Source organism: Ursus maritimus, unplaced genomic scaffold (assembly GCF_017311325.1).
Source record: "Ursus maritimus isolate PB19 unplaced genomic scaffold, ASM1731132v1 scaffold_5, whole genome shotgun sequence".
NCBI classification, from domain to species: Eukaryota; Metazoa; Chordata; class Mammalia; order Carnivora; family Ursidae; genus Ursus; species Ursus maritimus.
This window is the reverse complement of record NW_024426663.1, coordinates 77,266,125-77,287,284: the sequence shown is the minus strand read 5'-3', so window position 1 is coordinate 77,287,284 and position 21,160 is coordinate 77,266,125. Positions and strand designations below refer to the sequence as shown.

The following is a 21,160-nucleotide window of genomic DNA, read 5'->3' as shown; positions in this document are numbered from 1 at the left end:
CGGGGCCCTTGGAGCTGGTGGGGAAGGAGAGAAGGGTGACATGGCTTCTGCTCATTCCCTCTGCCTGCTTTGCCCAAATCCCTGTGGCCACCCTAATCCACCCTGTCTAATGGAGCGCAAGCCGGCTCAAGCCCCTGTGGGATGAGTCTGCAAATCCCTGGGGCTGGGAGCTCACCATCTGTCCCCAGGATGCCCTTTGCTCTCTCTCTTTGCATTGGAGAGCCAAATGATGGTAAAAGCGTATCATGGCGAAAGCCCCCTCACCATAGCCCTCAGTGATGAGATGGAGAAACTCAAGTCCAGAGCCTCAAACCGTGAAAGTCACTGCTTCAGACCCCAGAGCCCAGGAAGGCTTTCTACATGACCAGAAAGAACAGTTCTTTAGGGTTCCATCATCAGATGTGAGAGGTCGGGGCGGGAGCTGCAGGGTGAACTGGCCCTGTCCCGTTTTCTCCCTCAAACGCAGTGCGGGCTGGTGGTTTCACACCAGCCGGAGTGCAAATCCTGACGCTGACCCTATGGGACCTTAAATGAGTCACTTCATTCCTTGAGGTCTCTATTTTCCCATCTGCAAAACGAGGCTCAGGGTAAACGTCTCCTCTTTGTAGGGTTATTGTGTGTGTATTAAGCAGAGTCCTTGCTAATGTTAAAGGTCTGCTTGCTGGTGCTTCCTTCCTGGCCAGCCCTGTTCTCCCTCCTGCTGCTCAGGTGTACTGGGCTCATTCAGCCTGACCTCCTTTCTCCCTCCATTCTGGGGGGGGGTGGGTACGGCAGGGTTTTGCAAGGACAAAGTTGGGGAGTACCTTGGGCAGCTGGAACCAAGGTCCTGGTGGCTAGGAGAGAGAGGAAGAGAGGGACAGAGAGAGAAAGAGAAATTGACAGAGACAGAGAAGAGAGACAGAGATGGGCAGGGGGCAGAGATAGAGAAACAAACAGAGAGACAGAGAAGGACAGTGTGGGTGTCAGAGACAGCCAGAGAGAGTTGGGGTCAGATACACTGCCAGAGAGGAAAGAAACAGCCCCAGGAAGTAGGGCTCCCTCCTCTCCTAAGAGGGAGGGAAAGGAGTTATAGGAGAGCCAGTTCTGGGCACGCTCCATGTTCAGGAGGGGTCTCTACCCTCAGGGCGGCCTCTCATCCCTTCCCCAGAATCCCTAAATCCTCTCTGGGCCCTGCACATCTGTCACATCCGTGAGCTGACCGACAGCGGCTGGCGCAGGTGAGTGTGGCTAGGGAGTGCGTTTGGTTGTGCGCTGAGGAGGAGGGGCCCAGGGCTGTCGGGGAGAGGCAGGCTGGCGCGGTGGAGACAGTGGTCGGGCCGGAGACCCGAGTGATAAGACTGAGAGGGTGTGAGAGCCCGCTGGAGGCCTGGGAGGGCAGGGCGAATTGAAAACCCATCTCTTCCCCAGCCGGCTCAGCCAACATTTATTGCGCGCCTCCCCCTCTCCCCAGGATCCGGGGCTCCTTCCCCTTCCCCGCGCGACCCGGGGTTCTGCCTCTGCCAGGTGCTCAGAGCGTCCCCGCGTTCTGTTCCCCTCCCGGCCCTGTCTTCCTCCCGCAGCGGGACAGCGGATGGCCTGGCCCCGGAGCCCCCGAGAGCCGCGGCTCCCGGCGCTGCTGCCGCCGCTGCTAGTGCTAGTGCTGGTCCTGGTGCTGGTGCTGGCGCAGGCGGGCGCGGCGGGCGCGGCGGGCTCCGTGCGCCTGGCGGGCGGCCTCACGCTGGGCGGCCTGTTCCCGGTGCACGCGCGGGGCGCGGCGGGCCGGGCGTGCGGGCAGCTGAAGAAGGAGCAGGGCGTGCACCGGCTGGAGGCCATGCTGTACGCGCTGGACCGCGTGAACGCCGACCCGGATCTGCTGCCCGGCGTGCGCCTGGGCGCGCGGCTGCTCGACACCTGCTCGCGGGACACGTACGCGCTGGAGCAGGCGCTGAGCTTCGTGCAGGCGCTGATCCGCCGCCGCGGCGACGGCGACGAGGGGGCCGTGCGCTGCCCCGGGGGCGTCCCCCCGCTGCGCACCGCGCCCCCCGAGCGCGTCGTGGCTGTCGTCGGCGCCTCGGCCAGCTCCGTCTCCATCATGGTCGCCAACGTGCTGCGCCTGTTTGCGGTGAGGGCACTCTCTCCCCGTCCTCGTCCGGTCCTCGCCCTCCGGTCTCCTGGCAGAAATCCTCAAATCCACCAAGATCAGCGGCTGCTTCAAAGAAACCCCATCCCGTGGGCCAGATGCAAGCCCGAGCCAGATCAACCCAACCGGTCCACCCTTCCTTGTCCTCCCTGGTGCGCTGCCAGAGCGGCCGTCTGCACACACAGCCCTCTGTGAGAATTAAGGAACCCTACCTTCTGGAAGGTCAAGGGGGCCCCCTCCCAGACGAGGCTGCAGCCTGCGCCCGCCCGGGGCCTGATTGACTAGAACAGGGCAGCCTCTAGTTTAGCCTGTACTTGGGCGCTTGCTTGGGTGTCCTTGTTTGGGGCACACACGGCACCGTGGGGTGGTCTTGCCCCGGGCCCCGGGGAGAGCTCTGGGTAATGAGGTGCAAGTTTTTCCTGGAACCCGGGCCCTCCTTCCCATGGGGCACCTAGGACATACCCCTGACTGCTGGGGTTAGTTCCCTCATCTTTAGGGAATCATCTCAAATGAAGGGCAGCCCCCTCCTTGCACCCTGGGGAGCAGTGACTGGGGGATGGCATAGGAATCAGGGATTAGGGGCCTTTGCATTAGAGTTGGGGGGTTTTCCATAGTAGTCATTCACTGGGGTTCCACTGGGGTTCGGTAGGGGGAGGAGGCGTTTCTGTCCTTCAGTCTTTCTGTGGAGAGAGGACGGCTTTGCTTCCATCTGGCTAGGGAAGGGGACTTCTGTTTGAGAGTTTCTCTGATTCTTCTAGGCAGGGCGTCTGTTTCTACCATGCTGGCTAGGGGTTTTTTCTGGGCCCCCCTCCATCATCTGCATCCATGTAATTCCCCCCACCCCTGTTCCCACTGGATAGCAGCTTGTCATACAAACACACCTTCTAGTTGGGACAGGGAGAGCTTATGTGTGTTTGCGGGGGCGGGGGGGGAGTCCTCATCTCATCCACCTGCCCATGTCTGTCTGCATTTGTACTTCTGTCCCCTGCCTCGAGCTCTGGTTTCTGTCCCTTTTCCTGTGTCTGCCCCTCTAGGCTGAGTGCAGAGATCTCAACCTCAAGGGCCTTCAGGGGCCAGGTCTGGGGTGTAGGTGAGTGAAGCAGGACCCCGCGAGTCCAGGGCCCACTGCTGCCAGCTCCACCCAAGACTGAGGTCACGCCCCACTCCCACATTTTAGACACTGACTGCCAATTCAAAAATGACAGAAATGAAGACATTGGTGCATGAAAGGCAACCAGGGGCCAGATTTGGTTCCCTGGGGCCCGTTTTGCAGTTCCTGGTCTAGGAGCAGAGTTGAGGGTTTCCGAATTCATGCATCACTGTGATCGCAGGCGTTTTAGATGAACTTCTCGGAGGAGGTTCGAACTGCACAGGAAGGCGGTTCTGAAGATCAGACTTCAGCGTCTAGACCACCCGGAGTAGCTATAGCGTCCATTACCTGTGCCGGGCCTTTCTCTGACCTTCCCTCCTCCTTCGTGGTTCTTCTTGTTTTTCTGTCTCTCCCCGTCTCTCTTTCTCTCTCCCCTCTCCCTCTTGCTCTTCCCATCATGTCTCCACACTCCACACTTTCTTTCTGCCTTGCTTCAGACATCCCTGTCTCCCCTAGACCAGCTCAGCCCACTCCTTCCAGAACCTTCCTTCTCTTCTGCCCTTCACACCAGGTCCCATCTCACCCCTCTTCTCTGCCAGCCTCCCTTTTCCCTTCTTTCTCAGCCTTCTGCTACCCCTCTCCACTCTCCTTTCACACTTGCCCTTCCTGTCGGCCATTCTCCAGGATCAGCTCAGCCCGTAATCCCAGCTGTCAGTCACTCTAATGGACACAGATGAACCCATTTCCATGCAGGCCCCTCCATTAGGCCAGAAAGAGCTTTGAATCAAATAATGTCTTCCCAGCTCCCCTGCCCGCTCTGACCCTGCCTGGGGCTGCCGCTCCCCTACGCAGACTTGTCCCTTGGTGTGAATTAGGAAAATATGTTGTCTCCTGGGGCTGACAAGGAGTCCCATTCCCCTTGCTGATGCAGCCTGTGCCCAGCAGCTGGATTGGCTGCAGGCTGGACTTGAGCCTCCACTTCCCCTTTGCCTGGACACACTCAGACATCTCAAATACAGAATGCTCCCCACACCCTTGGGCCTCTCTATGTGGCTCTCCCACGTTGATGCCTGGCGCCCTAATCCCAGACTTCTGTGCCGCAACCTGTGTCCTGGATCCCCGCTGCCCTACCTCCCCCTGGGGTCACTGACCGTCCATCCATAGCCCAGTTGTCCTTCCCCATTCCAGATACCCCAGATCAGCTACGCCTCCACAGCCCCTGAGCTCAGCGACTCCACGCGCTACGACTTCTTCTCCCGAGTGGTGCCGCCAGACTCCTACCAGGCCCAGGCCATGGTGGACATCGTGAGGGCACTGGGATGGAACTACGTGTCCACGCTGGCCTCTGAGGGCAACTATGGCGAGAGCGGGGTTGAGGCCTTTGTGCAGATCTCCCGGGAGGCTGGTGAGCTGGGAGCAGGGTCCAAGGCATCAAGGAGCCTACAGAGGGGGAGCCAGGGGCCATCAGACAGGACCCTGAGATGGGGCGCCAGGTCCATGGTGGAGAGCCTGGATGGTGCCCCTGTGGGCAGGCGTCCCTTTCCTTTGGAGCACTCGGCCCTGCCCCAGTCATGCACGGTGGTGGCCCCGGTGGGTGGGCGGCTGGGTTGAAAAAGAGGTGACTCTGGCATCCCTGACACCCAGGGGGCGTCTGCATTGCTCAGTCCATCAAGATTCCCAGGGAACCAAAGCCGGGAGAATTCAACAAGCTGATCAAGAGGCTCATGGAGACGCCCAACGCCCGGGGCATCATCATCTTTGCCAACGAGGACGACATCAGGTGGGACGGCGGGCACATTCAATCACCGTGGTTATCAGAGGCTCTCCTTGAAGGCCCTGCGCCCTCTTCTTACACATTCCCCAGCCATACACATCCTCCCTTCCTCCTCCTCCCTCTTCTTGACCCCCCTCGCCCTCCTGCCCTTACACGCTTTTCCTGCTGTCATCTGTCTGGTGCCCCCGGAAACGCACCAGGCCCCGTCAGGATGGAGGTGCTCCAGGACAAGCCAAGGGGAACACGAAGGAATCCCTGTCTGTTCTTACCATTCACAGTGGGGGAGAGACCTGTGGGCAGATCTAAGTGCCGAAAATAAGCTGTCAGGGAAGGAGCCCCAGCGGCAGTTCGGGGGTATCCGCAGGTGGCCGTGGCCCCTGGCTTGAGGCCTGTGTGGCTCCGAGCCAGCAGGAGCCTCTGCAAAAGGAAGGCCCTTCCTCCAGGCAAGTGAGGTGGGCTGCAGTGCACAGAACAAGAGACAAGAGGGCAGGCCTAGGGCCCGAGCCTGGCTGGAACCCCCAGAAGCCCGGGGCAAGTGCCCAAAACTCCCTTTGCCCCACTTTTCCTGATAAATGAGGGTCTGATGAGTGGTTTGGAATGGGATGGAAGGAGAGAGATGAGCAGGAAGTGGCCAGAGGTAAGTTGGAGGAGGCTCTCAGGCCCTCACTCACCCCTTGCCCTATTCCCACCAGGAGGGTCCTGGAGGCCGCACGCCAGGCCAACCTGACAGGTCACTTCTTATGGGTTGGCTCAGACAGCTGGGGAGCCAAGACCTCCCCCATCCTGAACCTGGAGGACGTGGCCGTGGGGGCCATCACCATCTTGCCCAAAAGAGCTTCCATAGATGGTGAGTGCAGGGAGGTCCCCACCCCCACCATGTCCCAGGCCGCTGCTCGTCCTTCCCCACGATCCCCTCTTGGGGGCGCTCGTTCTCCCTATCTGTAAAATTGTATCCTGCTCCATGTCCCTTCCTCCCAAATTCTAGGATTCTGAAATTCTGTGAATACATCCCTGCAAGCAATGTTTGAGTTGGGAAAGGAGGAAAAGCCCACCCCACTGTACAGGGTCAAAAATTAGTTGTGCCTTTTCTGTTTTTGTTTTTATTTTAATTCAATGCCTGTCTTCCTCATGTTCCTGGTTCTGCAAGACACACTAATTTGAGGTTTGGGGGAGAGGGAGCAAAACCGAGGGTGGGGACATACTGTCCTGTTGATCAAATCACGAAACCTGCCTCCCCTCCCTTCCTCCACCGTCCTACCTGTGAATATCTGGAAGAATCCAGCAGAGAGGTTCACTTTACAACAGGATTGATCGTTTTCCCAAAGTCTGAACTGAAGTTGCCTTGACGAGGTACTTCAGGGCTATTTTATGAAACACAGAACCTTGTAAAGACTGAGAACCCTGGAGCGCCTGGGTGGCACAGCGGTTAAGCGTCTGCCTTCAGCTCAGGGCATGATCCCGGCGTTATGGGATCGAGCCCCACATCGGGCTCCTCCGCTGTGAGCCTGCTTCTTCCTCTCCCACTCCCCCTGCTTGTGTTCCCTCTCTCACTGGCTGTCTCTATCTCTGTCAAATAAATAAATAAAATCCTTTAAAAAAAAAAAGACTGAGAACCCTGACTTTCAGGGACTCCCCGCCTCTTGGAGGTACACACCGGCCCTCACGCTCTTTCCTTCCCTTAGAGTGCACCTGGTTGCATTTGACAAATTAGAATGAGAGTTGTTTTAGCAATAAAGGCATTTCATCACCAGATAAGATGTCAGAAAGTAGGCCACTTCAGGTCTGGACAGAGAGTTAATGATGTTCTCAAAGTCCTGAGCTCTGTCCCCACTTCTGTTCCACCATTCTCCGTGGTTGTTCTGTGCCTTCATGACTCAGGTGTCTTATTCACAAAGTGGCTGCTGAAGCTCCAGCCATTACATCTTCACCACAGCATCCTAACCAGGAAAGAAGGAGCAGCATAAGTCTTCGATGTGGCGAGGCTCTGAGTTTACAACAGGATGCACATTCTACCCTGAAGCCACTGGACGGCTTTGAAATCAATGGGCCAGAAGCTGGTCACGTGGCCAGTCCTGGCTGCAAAGTGAGCAAGTGGTGAAGGGACACAGAGGAGTCGATAGTTCAGACGGTTGCTGTCCTCTCTCCTCCTTCTCAGGATTTGACCAGTACTTCATGACCCGCTCCCTGGAGAACAACCGTCGGAACATCTGGTTTGCTGAGTTCTGGGAAGAGAATTTTAACTGCAAACTGACCAGCTCAGGTACCCAGTCAGATGACGTCACCCGCAAATGCACAGGTGAGAGCTGCCCAGGGTGGCACGGGAGGTCAGGGAGAAGGCGGGAGGCCGGGCGGGGCACCAGCGGGGCCGGGCACACTTCTTCCGGGCATCCCTAGGACAGGCGAGGAACGCATCGGCCGGGACTCGACCTACGAGCAGGAGGGGAAGGTGCAGTTCGTGATCGACGCCGTGTACGCCATTGCCCACGCCCTCCACAGCATGCACCAGGCGCTCTGCCCCGGGCTTACTGGCCTGTGCCCTGCGATGGAGACCACCGATGGGCGGATGCTGTTGCAGTATATTCGAGCCGTCCGCTTCAATGGTGAGCAGGAGCCAGATCCCCTCCCACAGGGAAGGGACGCCCCTGGCATGGATTTCTCTGCCGGACCTGGGGTGACTAGGATCAAAGGGATGGGGGAGGCAGAATGGTATCATGTCCCCTGGTACCAGCAGAGGGCCTGGCACGTAGGCAGGCTCAGACCAAGGTCTGGAAAAGGCCCAAATGGACTCAAGCCACACTCACGGTTTGTGCGGAGAGATCCACTTCTTGTTCACTGACTATCCTTTATAAAATTAGAAAGTGTTCCCCCACCAAATACTGAGCCCCTTCTCTCTACCGAGCTCGCTGTTAAATAGCACAGCTTAACATCACCCCAGACCAGCTCAACGAGCAGGTAGGACGAGCCTCTGAAAGAAATAGCCTGATTGTTCAGATGGGTGCAAATCTTTGTACAAGTCTGAACCCACCGTCTCGCCTGGCCAGCTAAGCTCTTTCTCTTTTCTTATTAAATTATGGTGACATACATATGACATGTAGCGTCATATTTACCATCGCAACCATTTGTAAGCGTACAGTTTGGTCGTGTGCACTGTTGTGCAACCATTCTCCAGAACTCTCTTTATCTCCCAAGACTGAAATTCCGTCGCCATTAAACACCAACTCCCCATTCCCCCTCCTGCAGCTTCTGGCAACTTCCATCCTACTTTCTGTCCCTATGATTTTGCCTGCTCTACACATCTCCTACGAGAGGGATCATACAGTACGTGTCCTTTTGTGACTGGCTCATTTCCCTCAGTTTAACGTCCTCAACGTTCATCCATGTTGCGGCTTGTGTCATAATGTTTTTCCTCTTTAAGACTGAAGAATAACCTTCCGTGAATAGGCAACGCTTTGTTTGTCCATTCAGCCCCCAGTGAACACGCACTAGGTTGCATCCACCCTTTGGCTGTTGTGAATGATGCCGCCGTGAACATGGGCGACTCACCTTTGAGTCCCTGAGCTGAGTCCTGGAAGTGGGGTTGCTGGGTCAGGGGTAATCCTACCTTCAGTTTTTGGAGGACCTGCCACACTGTTTTCCATGGTGACGGCACCATTTTGCACCCTCAACCAGCCACGTATCGGGGTTCCACTTTCTATTTCCCGGGGTGCTAACAGTGCCGGGTCCTGATGGGTGGGAGGTTTTTGCCCTGATGACACGGGGCGTCTCTGCGCGTGCGCGTTACGCTCTTCCTTGACCCTGGCGGGGCCTTGTGCCTCTCCGGGAGGGGCTGGAGAGCCCGCTGAGGATGCGGGGCTCTCGCTCCAGGCAGCGCGGGGACCCCCGTGATGTTCAACGAGAACGGGGACGCGCCCGGGCGGTACGACATCTTCCAGTACCAGGCGGCCAACGGCAGCGCGGGCAGCGGCGGCTACCAGGCGGTGGGCCAGTGGGCGGAGACCCTCAGGCTGGACGTGAGTGGGCGCGGACGCGCTGAGCTCGGGCGGCGGGGCGCGGGGCGCAGCGGCCGCCGGACGCAGGTCCCAGGCCCGCGCGTCTCCCGTGCCGTAGGTGGAAGCCCTCCAGTGGTCGGGGGAGCCCCGCGAGGTGCCCGCGTCCCAGTGCAGCCTCCCCTGTGGGCCGGGAGAGCGGAAGAAGATGGTGAAGGGCGTGCCCTGCTGCTGGCACTGCGAGCCGTGCGACGGGTACCGCTTCCAGGCGGACGAGTTCACGTGCGAGGCCTGCCCCGGGGACATGCGGCCCACGCGCAACCACACGGGCTGCCGGCCCACGCCCGTCGTGCGCCTCACCTGGTCCTCGCCCTGGGCCGCGCCGCCGCTGCTGCTGGCCGTGCTGGGCAGCATGGCCACCACCACCGTGGTGGCCACCTTCGTGCGCCACAACAACACGCCCATCGTGCGGGCCTCGGGCCGCGAGCTCAGCTACGTGCTGCTCACCGGCATCTTCCTCATCTACGCCATCACCTTCCTCATGGTGGCCGAGCCTGGGGCGGCCGTGTGCGCCGCCCGCCGCCTCTTCCTCGGCCTGGGCACCACGCTCAGCTACTCGGCCCTGCTCACCAAGACCAACCGCATCTACCGCATCTTCGAGCAGGGCAAGCGCTCCGTCACGCCCCCGCCCTTCATCAGCCCGACCTCGCAGCTCGCCATCACCTTCAGCCTCACCTCGGTGCAGGTGGGCCGCGGGCTCCGGGGGCCACGCTGGGGGCGGGGGGACGGGGGAGATGGACCGCGGCTGGGCTGGGGGTTGTCCTCCCCTCTGAAAATCAGAGGAGCCCTCTTCTATTTTGATTCCTAGGTTAAAAAAAAAAAAGGCTGCAGGAGACAGGGCCCCACTGTTTTGCTATAAGCAGAACTCCCCCCCCCCTCCCCCGCCTCCATCCTGCTCCATCTCGAGAGAACTGGGTCAGTAAGCTGGGGAGCGTCAGCATCCAGCTCCATTTCTGTAAACACAATGACATTATTTTCCTACACGGAACAGGTTCCTCTACAATTTGGCTCCCATATAAAAAATAAGGCAAAGAGCTATCTAGCAGTTTTTCTCAAGCCAGAAAAAGAATGTTTCCATAAAGGGAGTTCCTGCTGCCCGATCACTGCGGTAACCTGGATGGGAGGCAGGGGCTCCAGCGACCTTACTGTGGAGGGGGGCATCCAGCTCCATAAATGGCCAGGATTTCATGACCTACGTGCAGCAAAAGCAAGAGTTCCTTCAGGGGTTTCTCTAAGGTGGTAACATTATGGCATTGGAAGTTATTCTCATGGCCTGGAAAGTACCGGATGTTTTCTGTGCAAAGGGTACGACTCACGGGCATGTGTGGGTGACATGGTGGCATCGTAGAGCCAGGCCAGTTCTCAGGGCTACGTGGAGGGCCTGTGCTCAGCCTGTTTTGGACATGGCACACTCTGCACTCCAGGCAAGCCCTTCCCCCTGCCTAGCTCTGCGTCTGCCACGTTCATTCCCACCTTCAGGCCTCTGACCCTGCGATTCTCCACAGCTGAAAGGTGTTGCCATCTTCCTGCAGATAGCATGGCCCGAGCTGTCCCTGTGAGGGCCAGAACACCAATGCCCAGTGCATCCCGACTTCTTACCTCCCTGCTTCCCTGCCCGAAATCCCTGTGCTGCCCCTGCCCCTGTCCCACAGGACAGAGATACTTAGATGACAGTCAGTATTTCCGGCCTCGTCTATGGACTCCCCACATTATACCCTTCTTTCCAGAAATCCCAGACCCCTGCAAAGAGGCACACCTGCATTTTACTAGGTTATTCATCAATATGGTGGACATGAAATGGCATCTTGTTATTTTAATTGCATCTACTTAATTACTAGTGCAGCTGGCCTTTGACGTTTCCTCTTCTGCAATGTGCCTGTTCCTATGCTTTGCTCATTTTCTATTATTTTGTAGTTTTTTGTTTTGTGTTTGTTTTTGTTTTACATGTATTGGATGCTAGTTCCTTATCAGTTACAGGGGTTGTGAAGTTGGTGGGTCTGTTTTGGTTGCTATTCCTGTGTATCTCAGGCCTTGGATAAGAGTTTCTCATAGGCAACTCTTTCCCTACCTAGAAGCTTGTTCTAGGAGGAGCCTCCATAACTGCTTTCCTGGACGGTGGGTGGGGTGTTATTAGTCCCTTGTCTGTGGAGCTACTGCCTCTGGAAGAATCACATAAAGGTTCTCCTTCCAGGTCCACAAATTATTAAAAAGCATCCCTTCCTCCAGGATCACACGGCCCCACTCTAGGTACATAGCATGGCACTCAAGTGTTAGCTAAATTTCAGCCCTACCTGCCCCCACAGCACACACACACGCACACACCAGGCAGTCTTGTGCAGTGAACAACCTGCATAAATGAACGGGGCAGCCCCTCCAAGGTCCCACCTTTATGCAGGAATCTTACTTCCTGCTCCCCAGCTCCCCTTGGCTCAAAGTCATGTCTCCTGTCACTGTGAGGGAACTGCTACTCCATCTCCTCCCTGTTAGTGCTTGCATTTGACTTTTAAAAAAAAAAAACATTTTATTTATTTATTTGTCAGAGAGAGAGAGAGCACAAGCAGGGAGAGCTACAGGCAGAGGGAGAAGCAGACTCCCCACTGAACAAGGAGCCTGATTCAGGACTCGATCCCAGGACCCTGGCATTAAGTCAGATGCTTAACCGACTAAGCCACCCAGGGTCCCTGTGTTTGATTTTGATAACCTCCCAGGCCAGCTGGCATCAGCTCACATCCTTACTTCTCTCTGTTTTGTGCCTCATTCTGAGCTTCACTCTGCATTCCTACACGATTTCATTACATTATGTCCAAAAGTTCTCTGGATCTGAAGAAGGATGGGGTCCCTAGGAACTAGGTTTGCCATGTTGCTTGATGGGATCAAGCTAGCATTTTCATGTCTACAGAATGGAGATGGTACCGCCGACACTGGGGGTTGTGAGGAGAGAGAATCTCTGCTGAGTCTGGCTCTTAATCGGTGGGGCAGGCACAGGCTCCTTCCCCAAGCTGGCATGGAGAAGCTATGTTTAGGCAGTCACTATATCTTGCTGGGCTTGGTGATGGTTGGAATACAGGAAGAGGACATCCAGGGCCCCTTACCCAGCCAGCCCTGACATTGCCAGCATGGACAGTCCCCTCCTGGATGGCCCTCCCCTCTCCATGGGGGAATCTCAGGCCTAAACATCCCACTCAGTAGGCCAAGAGCCTCGAGGCGACGCTAACCTGCCAGAGACATTGGTGGGTGGCCAGGCTGGGTGTGTCCCTGATCGGGTGTTGGCTCCCGCAGGTGGTGGGAGTGATGGCGTGGCTGGGGGCCCAGCCCCCACACAGCGTGATCGACTATGAAGAGCAACGGACAGTGGACCCAGAGCAGGCCAGGGGGGTGCTCAAGTGTGACATGTCGGACCTGTCCCTCATCGGCTGCCTGGGCTACAGCCTCCTGCTCATGGTCACATGCACGGTGTATGCCATCAAAGCCCGTGGCGTGCCCGAGACCTTCAACGAAGCCAAGCCCATCGGTTTCACCATGTACACCACCTGCATCATCTGGCTGGCTTTTGTGCCTATCTTCTTTGGCACCGCCCAGTCGGCTGAAAAGGTAATCTGGGGTCCCTCCGTTGGTTCCACTGCCTCCTTTGTTTCCTGCTTGTCTGTGGAAGGGCTCAATTGTCCCAAGAGCTGGGCCACCCACATGCAGGATTGCTTGTTTGTTAATTCATTCATGTACTTAAAAACCCATTCACTCATTCGTCAGTCTCCTTTGCTGCTTCAGTCAGTCCCATTTCCCTTCGTTCATTCGTGTGTTCATCCATGCTTCTAACCATCCATTAACTTGGGTTTTTTTAAAAGATTTATTTTTCTTGGAGAGAGAGAGTGTGTGTGTGAGTGGGGGGAGGGGCAGAGGAAGAGGGTGGGGGAGAATCTCAAGCAGATTCCGTGCTGAGCACGGGACCCAACATGAGGCTCAATCCCATGACCCCGAGATCATGACCTGAGCTGAAACCAAGAGTTGGACACTTAACCCACTGAGCCACCCAGGTACCCCTCCATTAACTTAATTTTATTCAGTTACTTCTTTATATACTTTATACCCATCAATCCATGAATCTGTTGGTCCATTCACTTGCTCATTATTCCGTCATTTATTTGTGTGTATAGCAGAACATGTTTATTCACCCTTGTCGTTCATGTGTTTGCCCACTTGCTCTTTTATTCAATGTGTTCACTCATTTGTAGATTTGAAAACATATCCATCCATTCATTAACATGCTCTAGCCTGTTTTAGGCATGAGGACCATTTCCCCAGGTGTCACTCGCTGCGAATGAGCCCTTCGCTTCCCTGGGTCACTTGTCCACTCGGTCCCGTGTTATTCATCCTCCTTCCTGCCCACATCAGAGCCACACGATGACCATCACTTCTTCATGCCACAGCGCCTTTGCTTATATGGTTGCCCTTTCCATTCACCCAATGGACACAGACTCGTGGGGGTGGGGGTGGGGGAGAACAGGGATAAGTCCAACCCAGTGCCTTCCTCCATGGCTCAGATCTACATCCAAACCACCACACTGACTGTGTCCTTGAGCCTGAGCGCGTCGGTGTCCCTCGGCATGCTCTACGTGCCCAAAACCTACGTCATCCTGTTCCACCCGGAGCAGAACGTGCAGAAGCGCAAGAGGAGCCTCAAGGCGACCTCGACAGTGGCAGCCCCACCCAAGAGCGAGGACACAGAGGAGCCCAAGTAGCGAGTGCGGCAGGAGCGGGGATGGTTGCTCCCTCTCTTCTGTTCTTTTCTTTCTCTTGCTTCACGGTGAAAGCCCAGGTCTGCAGTGAACAGTCAGAAGCAGGAGTCCACGAAGCCCATGCCCGCCAGGATCCACACTTCATCCCTGCTCTTCCGTGCCTGTTGGCATCATACGTACTTACTGCAGACCAGACTTTCTACTCGTGGTGGGAGACAGCTACTGAGAGGATCCTAGGGAGGGACTGAACTTACACACTCCCTGCTCTGGGTTCAGAGAGCGTCATGAAGCCCCCGGGCTTGGCCCAGCGTGGGTGACATTTCTACCCAACTTGCCACCAGAACCTGGGGATTGGGCAGCATGCAAGAATGTGTAGATCTCACTCTGGAAATACAGGGCTGGATTCGGGGAGGGGCGGTTTCCACAAGAGACCTGGGGTTCTGTCTTCTGGACTGAGTAACTCAGGCTTGGCACTGAAGGATCAAACCTTGGGTGAGACAGCCCTGTGAGCAAGGGTGGACCTGAGACAGGATGTGGGAGCCAGCAGAGGTTCTGGGATGTACTCCCATGGGGTTACTTGTGTTGAGGTCTTTTTCTCAGGACCTTCGACCCTGGGACCTGGGGCATGTCGCACTTAGACTATAGCTTTTTGCCTTTCCCATGCACACCCCCAAACATGTGTGTGGTGTTAGTGGTGTAAGAATAAAGCAACAGGGCAGCGGTTGCCCTTTTCTGATGCCCGTGAGGGATTATGGTCAGGAGTTTCAGGTTGGGGCCAGTGACAGAGAGTTGTGTCCATGGTGACGATTAATTCCAAGTAGACATCTTAGGACGAATATCAAAACTTTCCTCTCCCAATACTTACTGAGAGGTCCCCTTTGAAAGGCAAGCACGAGGCATGAGGAGGAAGATACTTGGACTTCAGATGCATAGACATTTATTTTTCAGGGTTTTTTTCCTCCCCAAAAGCTTGGTTTCAGTCATGGAATTGTATTCCCCTGTGGTATGATTGACATTTGTTAAATTGACTCTTTTCATTTATCAGTTTGAATTCTCTAGTATCTAATGTCTGGAACTGATTCTGAAAGTCAACCACACTTCATACAACATACAGACTCTTTCCTCTTCCTCTGTTGTGTAAATAGATTTTGACCCTGGGCCCAGGTGTTTCTGTGTTCCTTAAGTTAATAGGGCTTCTCCTCAGAATAGCATTTTTGGTGTACAAACTCTCCTTCCTCATGTTTTTTGCATTCTTATGGTTTCTCCACAGCGTGAATTATGAAGTTTAATTTATCGCTCGGTGCTTTCCAAAATTCATTATTTCGTAGGGCTTCTTTCCTTTGTGAGTTTTCTGATGTGTAATGTGATGAGGTGTGTTTTTTTGCTGAAGGCTTTTCCACATTAGTGCTTTGATAGGATTTTTGTCCTCTATGAATTCTCGGAGAGTCAGTGAGCTCTGATATCCAAAGGAAGGTGTTCCTATGGTTTTTTGTTTTTGTTTTTGTTTTTGTTTTGTTGTTGTTGTTGTTTTCTTGGTGTTTCTCCCAGGGTGAATTCCCTGTTGTGCAACAAGTGTTGACTTCTAGTTGAAAACTTTCCCACTTTTTTTTTTTTTACATATTTGTGATTTTCCCCACTTTGAACTCCGTGACTTAGAATTTGGATGGTTTCTCAGTAGAACTTTTCTACATTTAGAGGATTTCTCCCCAGTGTGAGGTTTCTACCTTAGAGTCCTGTCTTCCTCCTGAAGACTCTCACACACTCCCCACATTCGTTCATACCGGTCTCTCTGATGTGAACGCTTTGCCACAAGCAGGTCCTGGCTCCTTCTTATGGGCGTCTCATATTCAGTCCACTTGTAATGATTCCCACAGCATGCGCCATTTTGTGTGCAGTGGAGAACACTCTGTTACTAACGTGTTATCAGACGTAGCACATGTTCTCCAATGTACTCAAAGTTTGGACTCCCAGAAGGCTTTTCTATGATCGGTGTGTACAAAGGATCGTTTGGTGTTCAGTGTGGGGTTGACAATTTCCTGAAGGTCTTCCCATGCTATTTACATACATAGTTTGCCTTCTCTGAGGTTCAATCAATTTGAACCCCTGAATAAAGGTGTTTTTTTTTTTTTTCAAATTTGTGGAATTTACAAGGCATTCTGCCTGTGTGGTTTCTTTTATGCTGAATAAGAACTGGGCTATGCTTGTCAGCTTTCTCACATTTGTTGCCCCTGAAGGATTTCTCCCCAGTATGAATTCTGTGTTCCCGTGAAAATGGGGCTCTGGATTGGAGGCTTTCTCACAGTACGATCACAGTGTTTCTCTCCAGTATGAGTTCTCTAAAGCGGGGGAAGATTACATTTTGATATAAACTTTTATTCACCTCTTCGTAAGAGTGCCATCTGTGTCCAGTGTGAGGAGAGTCGTATAAGGAGGGCGTCTCTCATATTAACTTTATGCTATGTCTTTTCACTAGTGTGAATTTTTCGACACCTCTATTACATTTGCTATAGCTTTGTCACATCTATTGCATTTTGTGGTCTTCGGAAATTTCCCCCCAATTCATTACTTTCATTGTCTCTCACTCAGTGACTTCTTGTTGAATAAATGTAACTTTTCCCAGAAGTTTGACTTGCATTTTCTGCTGCTTTTTTATGTAGTCACCAATTTGCAAGACTCCTTCTGAACTGGAATAAAGTGAACAATTTCAGGTGAATCTTTCCACCGTCGTTTTCTAGAATCAAACCTCTTCAGAAATCCTCCATTATGTTGATACCTTTTTTTCTAAATATGAAAAATTCCCAAGTGTAAATATTTTCAATTTCCTGGGCTTTGAGGAGGGAAGCCTGCTGCCGTGTGGACAGAGTACTGACAGCTATAGGGGGCTGGGAGTTTCAGAGATGACCTTTCAGCCTGTGGAGCAAAGGGTAGGAACAAAGATGGGGTGTAGTTCTGAAGGCAGAGACCCTGAGGGGAGGCTTGGATGAAAGGCAGTCGAGGGTGTGGAGAGGCAGATTAGTGAAGGGACTGGGTTTGGACACTGAGCCTCATCGCTTCCTTCGTGGATTATTGTGGCAGGATACTCACTAGTCTGTGCTTCCTGTGTCTTTCCCCTCCATCCCACACACCAATGTCAAAATCACCATTCTGGGGCACCAGCTCCCCGCTCTTACAGGGACGCTGCTGTGGGCCCTGCCCTCTCCCAGCACCTGTATCTGGCTGCAATTCATTCTCATATTTGCTTGCAGACTCAGACATAGCAGGAAGGGCACACGGGTCAGGTTCCACATGCTGTTCACTGATATAATCTGTCCGATGAAGTATATTATTAGCTTATTCTATCAGGGCTCTTGAATGTTGAACTCACCCATACTATCAACTTCTGAGTTATTTTTTTTTTCCCGTCCCAATCTGCCAGACATGGAAATTTCCAGGGGCCACAGACTTTGTCTTGCCCCTGACACTGCAGACTTCTTCAGTTGGCTTTTGTATCTAGAAATTATACAGTGTCGAGGTTAAGACTTCTTGAGATCAATGCCAGCTCTGCCACGTTAGTAAGTGACCTTGGCCAAGATGATTAGCCTCTCCCATAGTCACTGACAGCTAGAGTCACCTTGATCCCTGCAGATACCCACATCATTGACCCCATTTCTCAACATCCACCTTCCCAGTCCTACCAGTCAATGCTCATGCAGACCCCACTCATTACACAAACCCCTCAGCTGACTGATCCCAAGACCCCATCTCAGACCCCCCACCCCCAAATAGCATTCCTTCCTCAAAACTGCTCTCTAGAGAAAGCTGTACTGTATTTCCCTCATCAAAATATGAATTCTACATGGGTCTGGCTGTGAAGGGTCTTGAAGGCTTTGCTTCCCATGGTTGGCCCAGGGGAGCCATGGAAGGGTTTACACAGGTGAGTGCCGGGTCTGGATCTATGGGGTGGACAAAGTCACTAATGTCTGGAGTGGGAGGTGGCTCTGGGGGGGGGGGACCAGAGAGATTGGTGAGGAGCCTGAGGCAATGCACTAGGGGGAATCTGGTATATCCCCCCCTTTATTTATAACCCCATTTCCCCCCATCACAATGGCTAGAAATGATAACATTAGGTGTGTGTGAGCAATGCTATACCTTGGTTGAAGTATATTGCTGAAATAAATTAGCAGTTGAGCCTTATGTGGTTAAGTTTTTAAGTTTCTGTATTTAAGTCCTTCCAGTTTTGGAATTTCTTATTCAGTGCAAGGACAATTAATTGGGAAAGAACAAACTAATCGGAAAATTTCCCAATATTTAGGCTCTGGTAAAATTTATTCATCCACAGCAACCACCTGTAGCTTAGAAGTTTGGAGCGTGAAACCTGACACCTGGCCACAGCTTGTGTTTAGAGCACCAGCCAAGCTCGCTGCAGTGGCTGATCGGGCCGTGGTCCCGCCTCTTCCTGTGGAACCCCATCTTGCTAATGCAAGTCCTGACTCTGGGCTCCACCCTCACCTTTTTAATGGCACTTAACCAGCCTCTGCCAGTTCCTGCCTCGTGTGTCCAAACCTCTTCCCCTGTCTCACTCAACTGTGCTTTGTCTGTTGTCAATTAATTCTAGTGAAGCCCAATGCAACCACACAATCTATAGCTGGGCATCTCACAGGCTCTTTTGTGCTACCCCATCTGTGTAAATACGCATCCCACAAACTACAATTATTTTGCTAATTATTTGTGTTTCATTCTGGAGTACATATCTTTTGTATTTAAGTCCCATGAAAGCAGTACTTAGATGCATGCATATGCTCTGCGTATGTACCATGATTGGCAGAAACTATTAATGGCTATCGCTCACTTTCTGTTTCTCTAGCTCTTAGCTTTCGCTTTCTGCTTTTGTGGGTTTTGGTTTTTTTTTTTTTAAAGATTTTATTTATTTTAGAGAGAGTGGGTGAGGGGTAGGGGAAGAAGCAGACTCCCCACTGAGCAGGGAGCCTGATGTGGGGCTCAATCCCAAGACTCTAGGATTGTGACCTGAGCAGAAGGCAGATGCTTAACTGACTGAGCCACCCCGGCGCCCCAGCTTTCTGCTTTTGGAATACCTCCAGAAGGGCACTCCTAGTAATTACTGTCATTTGGCCTGCCTTGAGGACCCAACCTCGTTATCAGGCTGTGCCCACGAGGTATGCCAGGGCTGATAGGTGTTTGTGAACCCACGGTTCTTGTACTCTCAGGTTCGAGTAGCACCCGAGCCCTTTCTACCTTGCCAACCCAGGAAAGGTCTTTTTGTGGAGGAAGTGGGTCTGGAAAACCACGTCTGGAACACAGTTGCAAGACTGGGGACTTAATACAATACCGTCCCCCTCCCATCAATAGGCACATCAGCTCCACTCCAATGTCTGCAGTCAAGTGACCCTCCAGGGTGACCTAGAATGTGTCCATGAAGGAGGGGCTGAGTGCAGCAGGGAGGCATGTGTGCCCTAGGGCTACAGTGCCTGGGTCACGTCCTCAGATCATGCATGTTACCAGCTGTGCAACTTCTGAAATGCTCTGAAACCCCTCAACTTTCAAGTGGGGACGGGACAGTCTCACATAATTGTGAGGATTAAGTGAGTTAGTATGTGCAGAGCACTTACAACAGTGCCTGGTCTGAGGGATGTCCTCACAGGTTAACTGCTGTCCCCAGCGACTAGGGATACAACTCTTTCTGTTCCACAGCCTGAACTATGGTTTCTGGGGCTGGGTAAGTTTGGATGCTCATTGTGGGCAGGATATAAAGACAAAAACACTTGGAAGCACTACTTTTGGCTATGTCTTAAAAGATGACCAGGTAACACAAATGCAGCTTGTACCTCTTAGAACACTGTGTACTTTTCTCATTTATTTTCAGAAAGACACACTGATGGATCATTCTGTGGCAACAAATTTTAAGAACAGCGATGAGTGGTAGACAGGGTAGCACACAGGATGAGGAGGAACATGCCCGAGTGACCAAACCCTGGCACTGGCAGAGAATGGCCATTAGCACAACTGAGAAGTTCATGAGGGATGGGAAACGATTAAACCTTGTATTTTTCCCCCCTTCACAAACTGGTATAAAAATACTAAAAGTAAAAATATTACCAAAAAAATATATTTAGCAGGAGTTGAGGTGGGGCCGGAAGCTGGGACCCCTCCCGCTGCAGGCAGGAATAGGGTGGGAGTGTTTTATGTGTCCACATCGCCTTGCTGGCTAATCCAGTAAAGGGCAGAAGAGGGCAAAGTGCAAAGGGAAGAGGAGTCAGACAGCTGGAGGCTATGCACTTAGACTAAATTCACGTTCAAGGAAATTGTTGTCTCAACCAAAGATGCATGCAGTTTAGGGCTGTTTTGTTCCAAGACTCTGAGGCTCAGGCACTGTAACCGGGAAGCCCCAGTCTGCTGAGGGTCAAGGTGCCATTCTAAAAGCTGTTGCTGAATATGGAGGAAGGCAACGTCTTGGGCAGACACTGCTGGCAGAGCTCGGCAAGGTCAGGTGGCGAGGGAGAACGCAGGTGCCCGATCTATCAGCTGGAGATGGGAGGGCCTGACATGAGAGCATTAGAGGTATGTGAAAGGGGAAACTGGAGAAATTATTTCCCCCCCCAAGAGCTGGCAGTTTCAGGGGCATTCACGGGAGCCCACAGACAATGATGAATTTAACAAAGTCTAGGGGCTAATCCTCCTCTCAAACCCTTCCCCCGGGCACAGCGAAATTGGCACTCCCACTGGGTTTGCCCACTGGGTGATTCCACAGGCCAGGGGAGCTCTGATGTGTCTGATGTGGGAGACGGGGTCTAGGTCTGCTTCTCTGCCCCCCACCTCTGGTCCCGTCGAGGGGGTGGGGAGGCTGGCTCATTCATTATCTTGTGATGGCGTAGTCGCAGGTGTGCTGGGAACTCTGTGCACTGACAGGGCAGGGAGCAATCCCAGACTGAGGGCCTTCGGCTGCACGGATTCCAGTGCAGGAACAGCTGCTGGATTTGCCCCAGGGATGGAGGAGGCTCTCAGAGGGCAGCCGGTCTCCAACACAAAGTGAACAATGAACTCAGCTGAGCACTGTTCCATGGGGATTCAAGGTAAGAGGGTGATTTTTAGGACCAAGCCATATGGCTAGTCCTGAAGGCATCAATCTGTAGCAGCAAGCAGGATTCCATGCTTCTTGTGGCATCTGGGTTGCCAGCCCTGTGAGGCTGCAGATGAACATGTGTGGGTCCAGCTCCAAAGAGTCCAGTACAAAGAGCTCCAAGTCACCCCTTGAAATGCTGTTTCCCCTGCAGCTTAATAGGGGAGAAAGTATGAGCTGCTGATCACCTCCCAGGAGATGCCTGCCCACACTGGCAGCCTTTATTCCACAGAAGCAGAGTTTAGAGAACTTAGGCTTTAGAGCTGCTGGAAGCTTCCAAGTCT

General features: G+C 53.4%; 1 protein-coding gene across 1 annotated transcript; it reads left to right on the top strand.

Moving 5' to 3' along the window:
* The first annotated feature begins 1,570 nt into the window (after positions 1 to 1,570).
* On the top strand, positions 1,571 to 17,468 carry GRM6 (glutamate metabotropic receptor 6). Its single transcript, XM_040622611.1, has 10 exons — positions 1,571 to 2,101; positions 4,398 to 4,614; positions 4,854 to 4,989; positions 5,676 to 5,830; positions 7,139 to 7,279; positions 7,383 to 7,583; positions 8,848 to 8,993; positions 9,091 to 9,714; positions 12,309 to 12,620; positions 13,568 to 17,468. Exons 1-10 carry the CDS (start codon positions 1,571 to 1,573, stop codon positions 13,763 to 13,765), a joined length of 2,661 nt encoding a protein of 886 aa, XP_040478545.1. The 3' UTR covers positions 13,766 to 17,468.
* Positions 17,469 to 21,160: the final 3,692 nt, after the last annotated feature.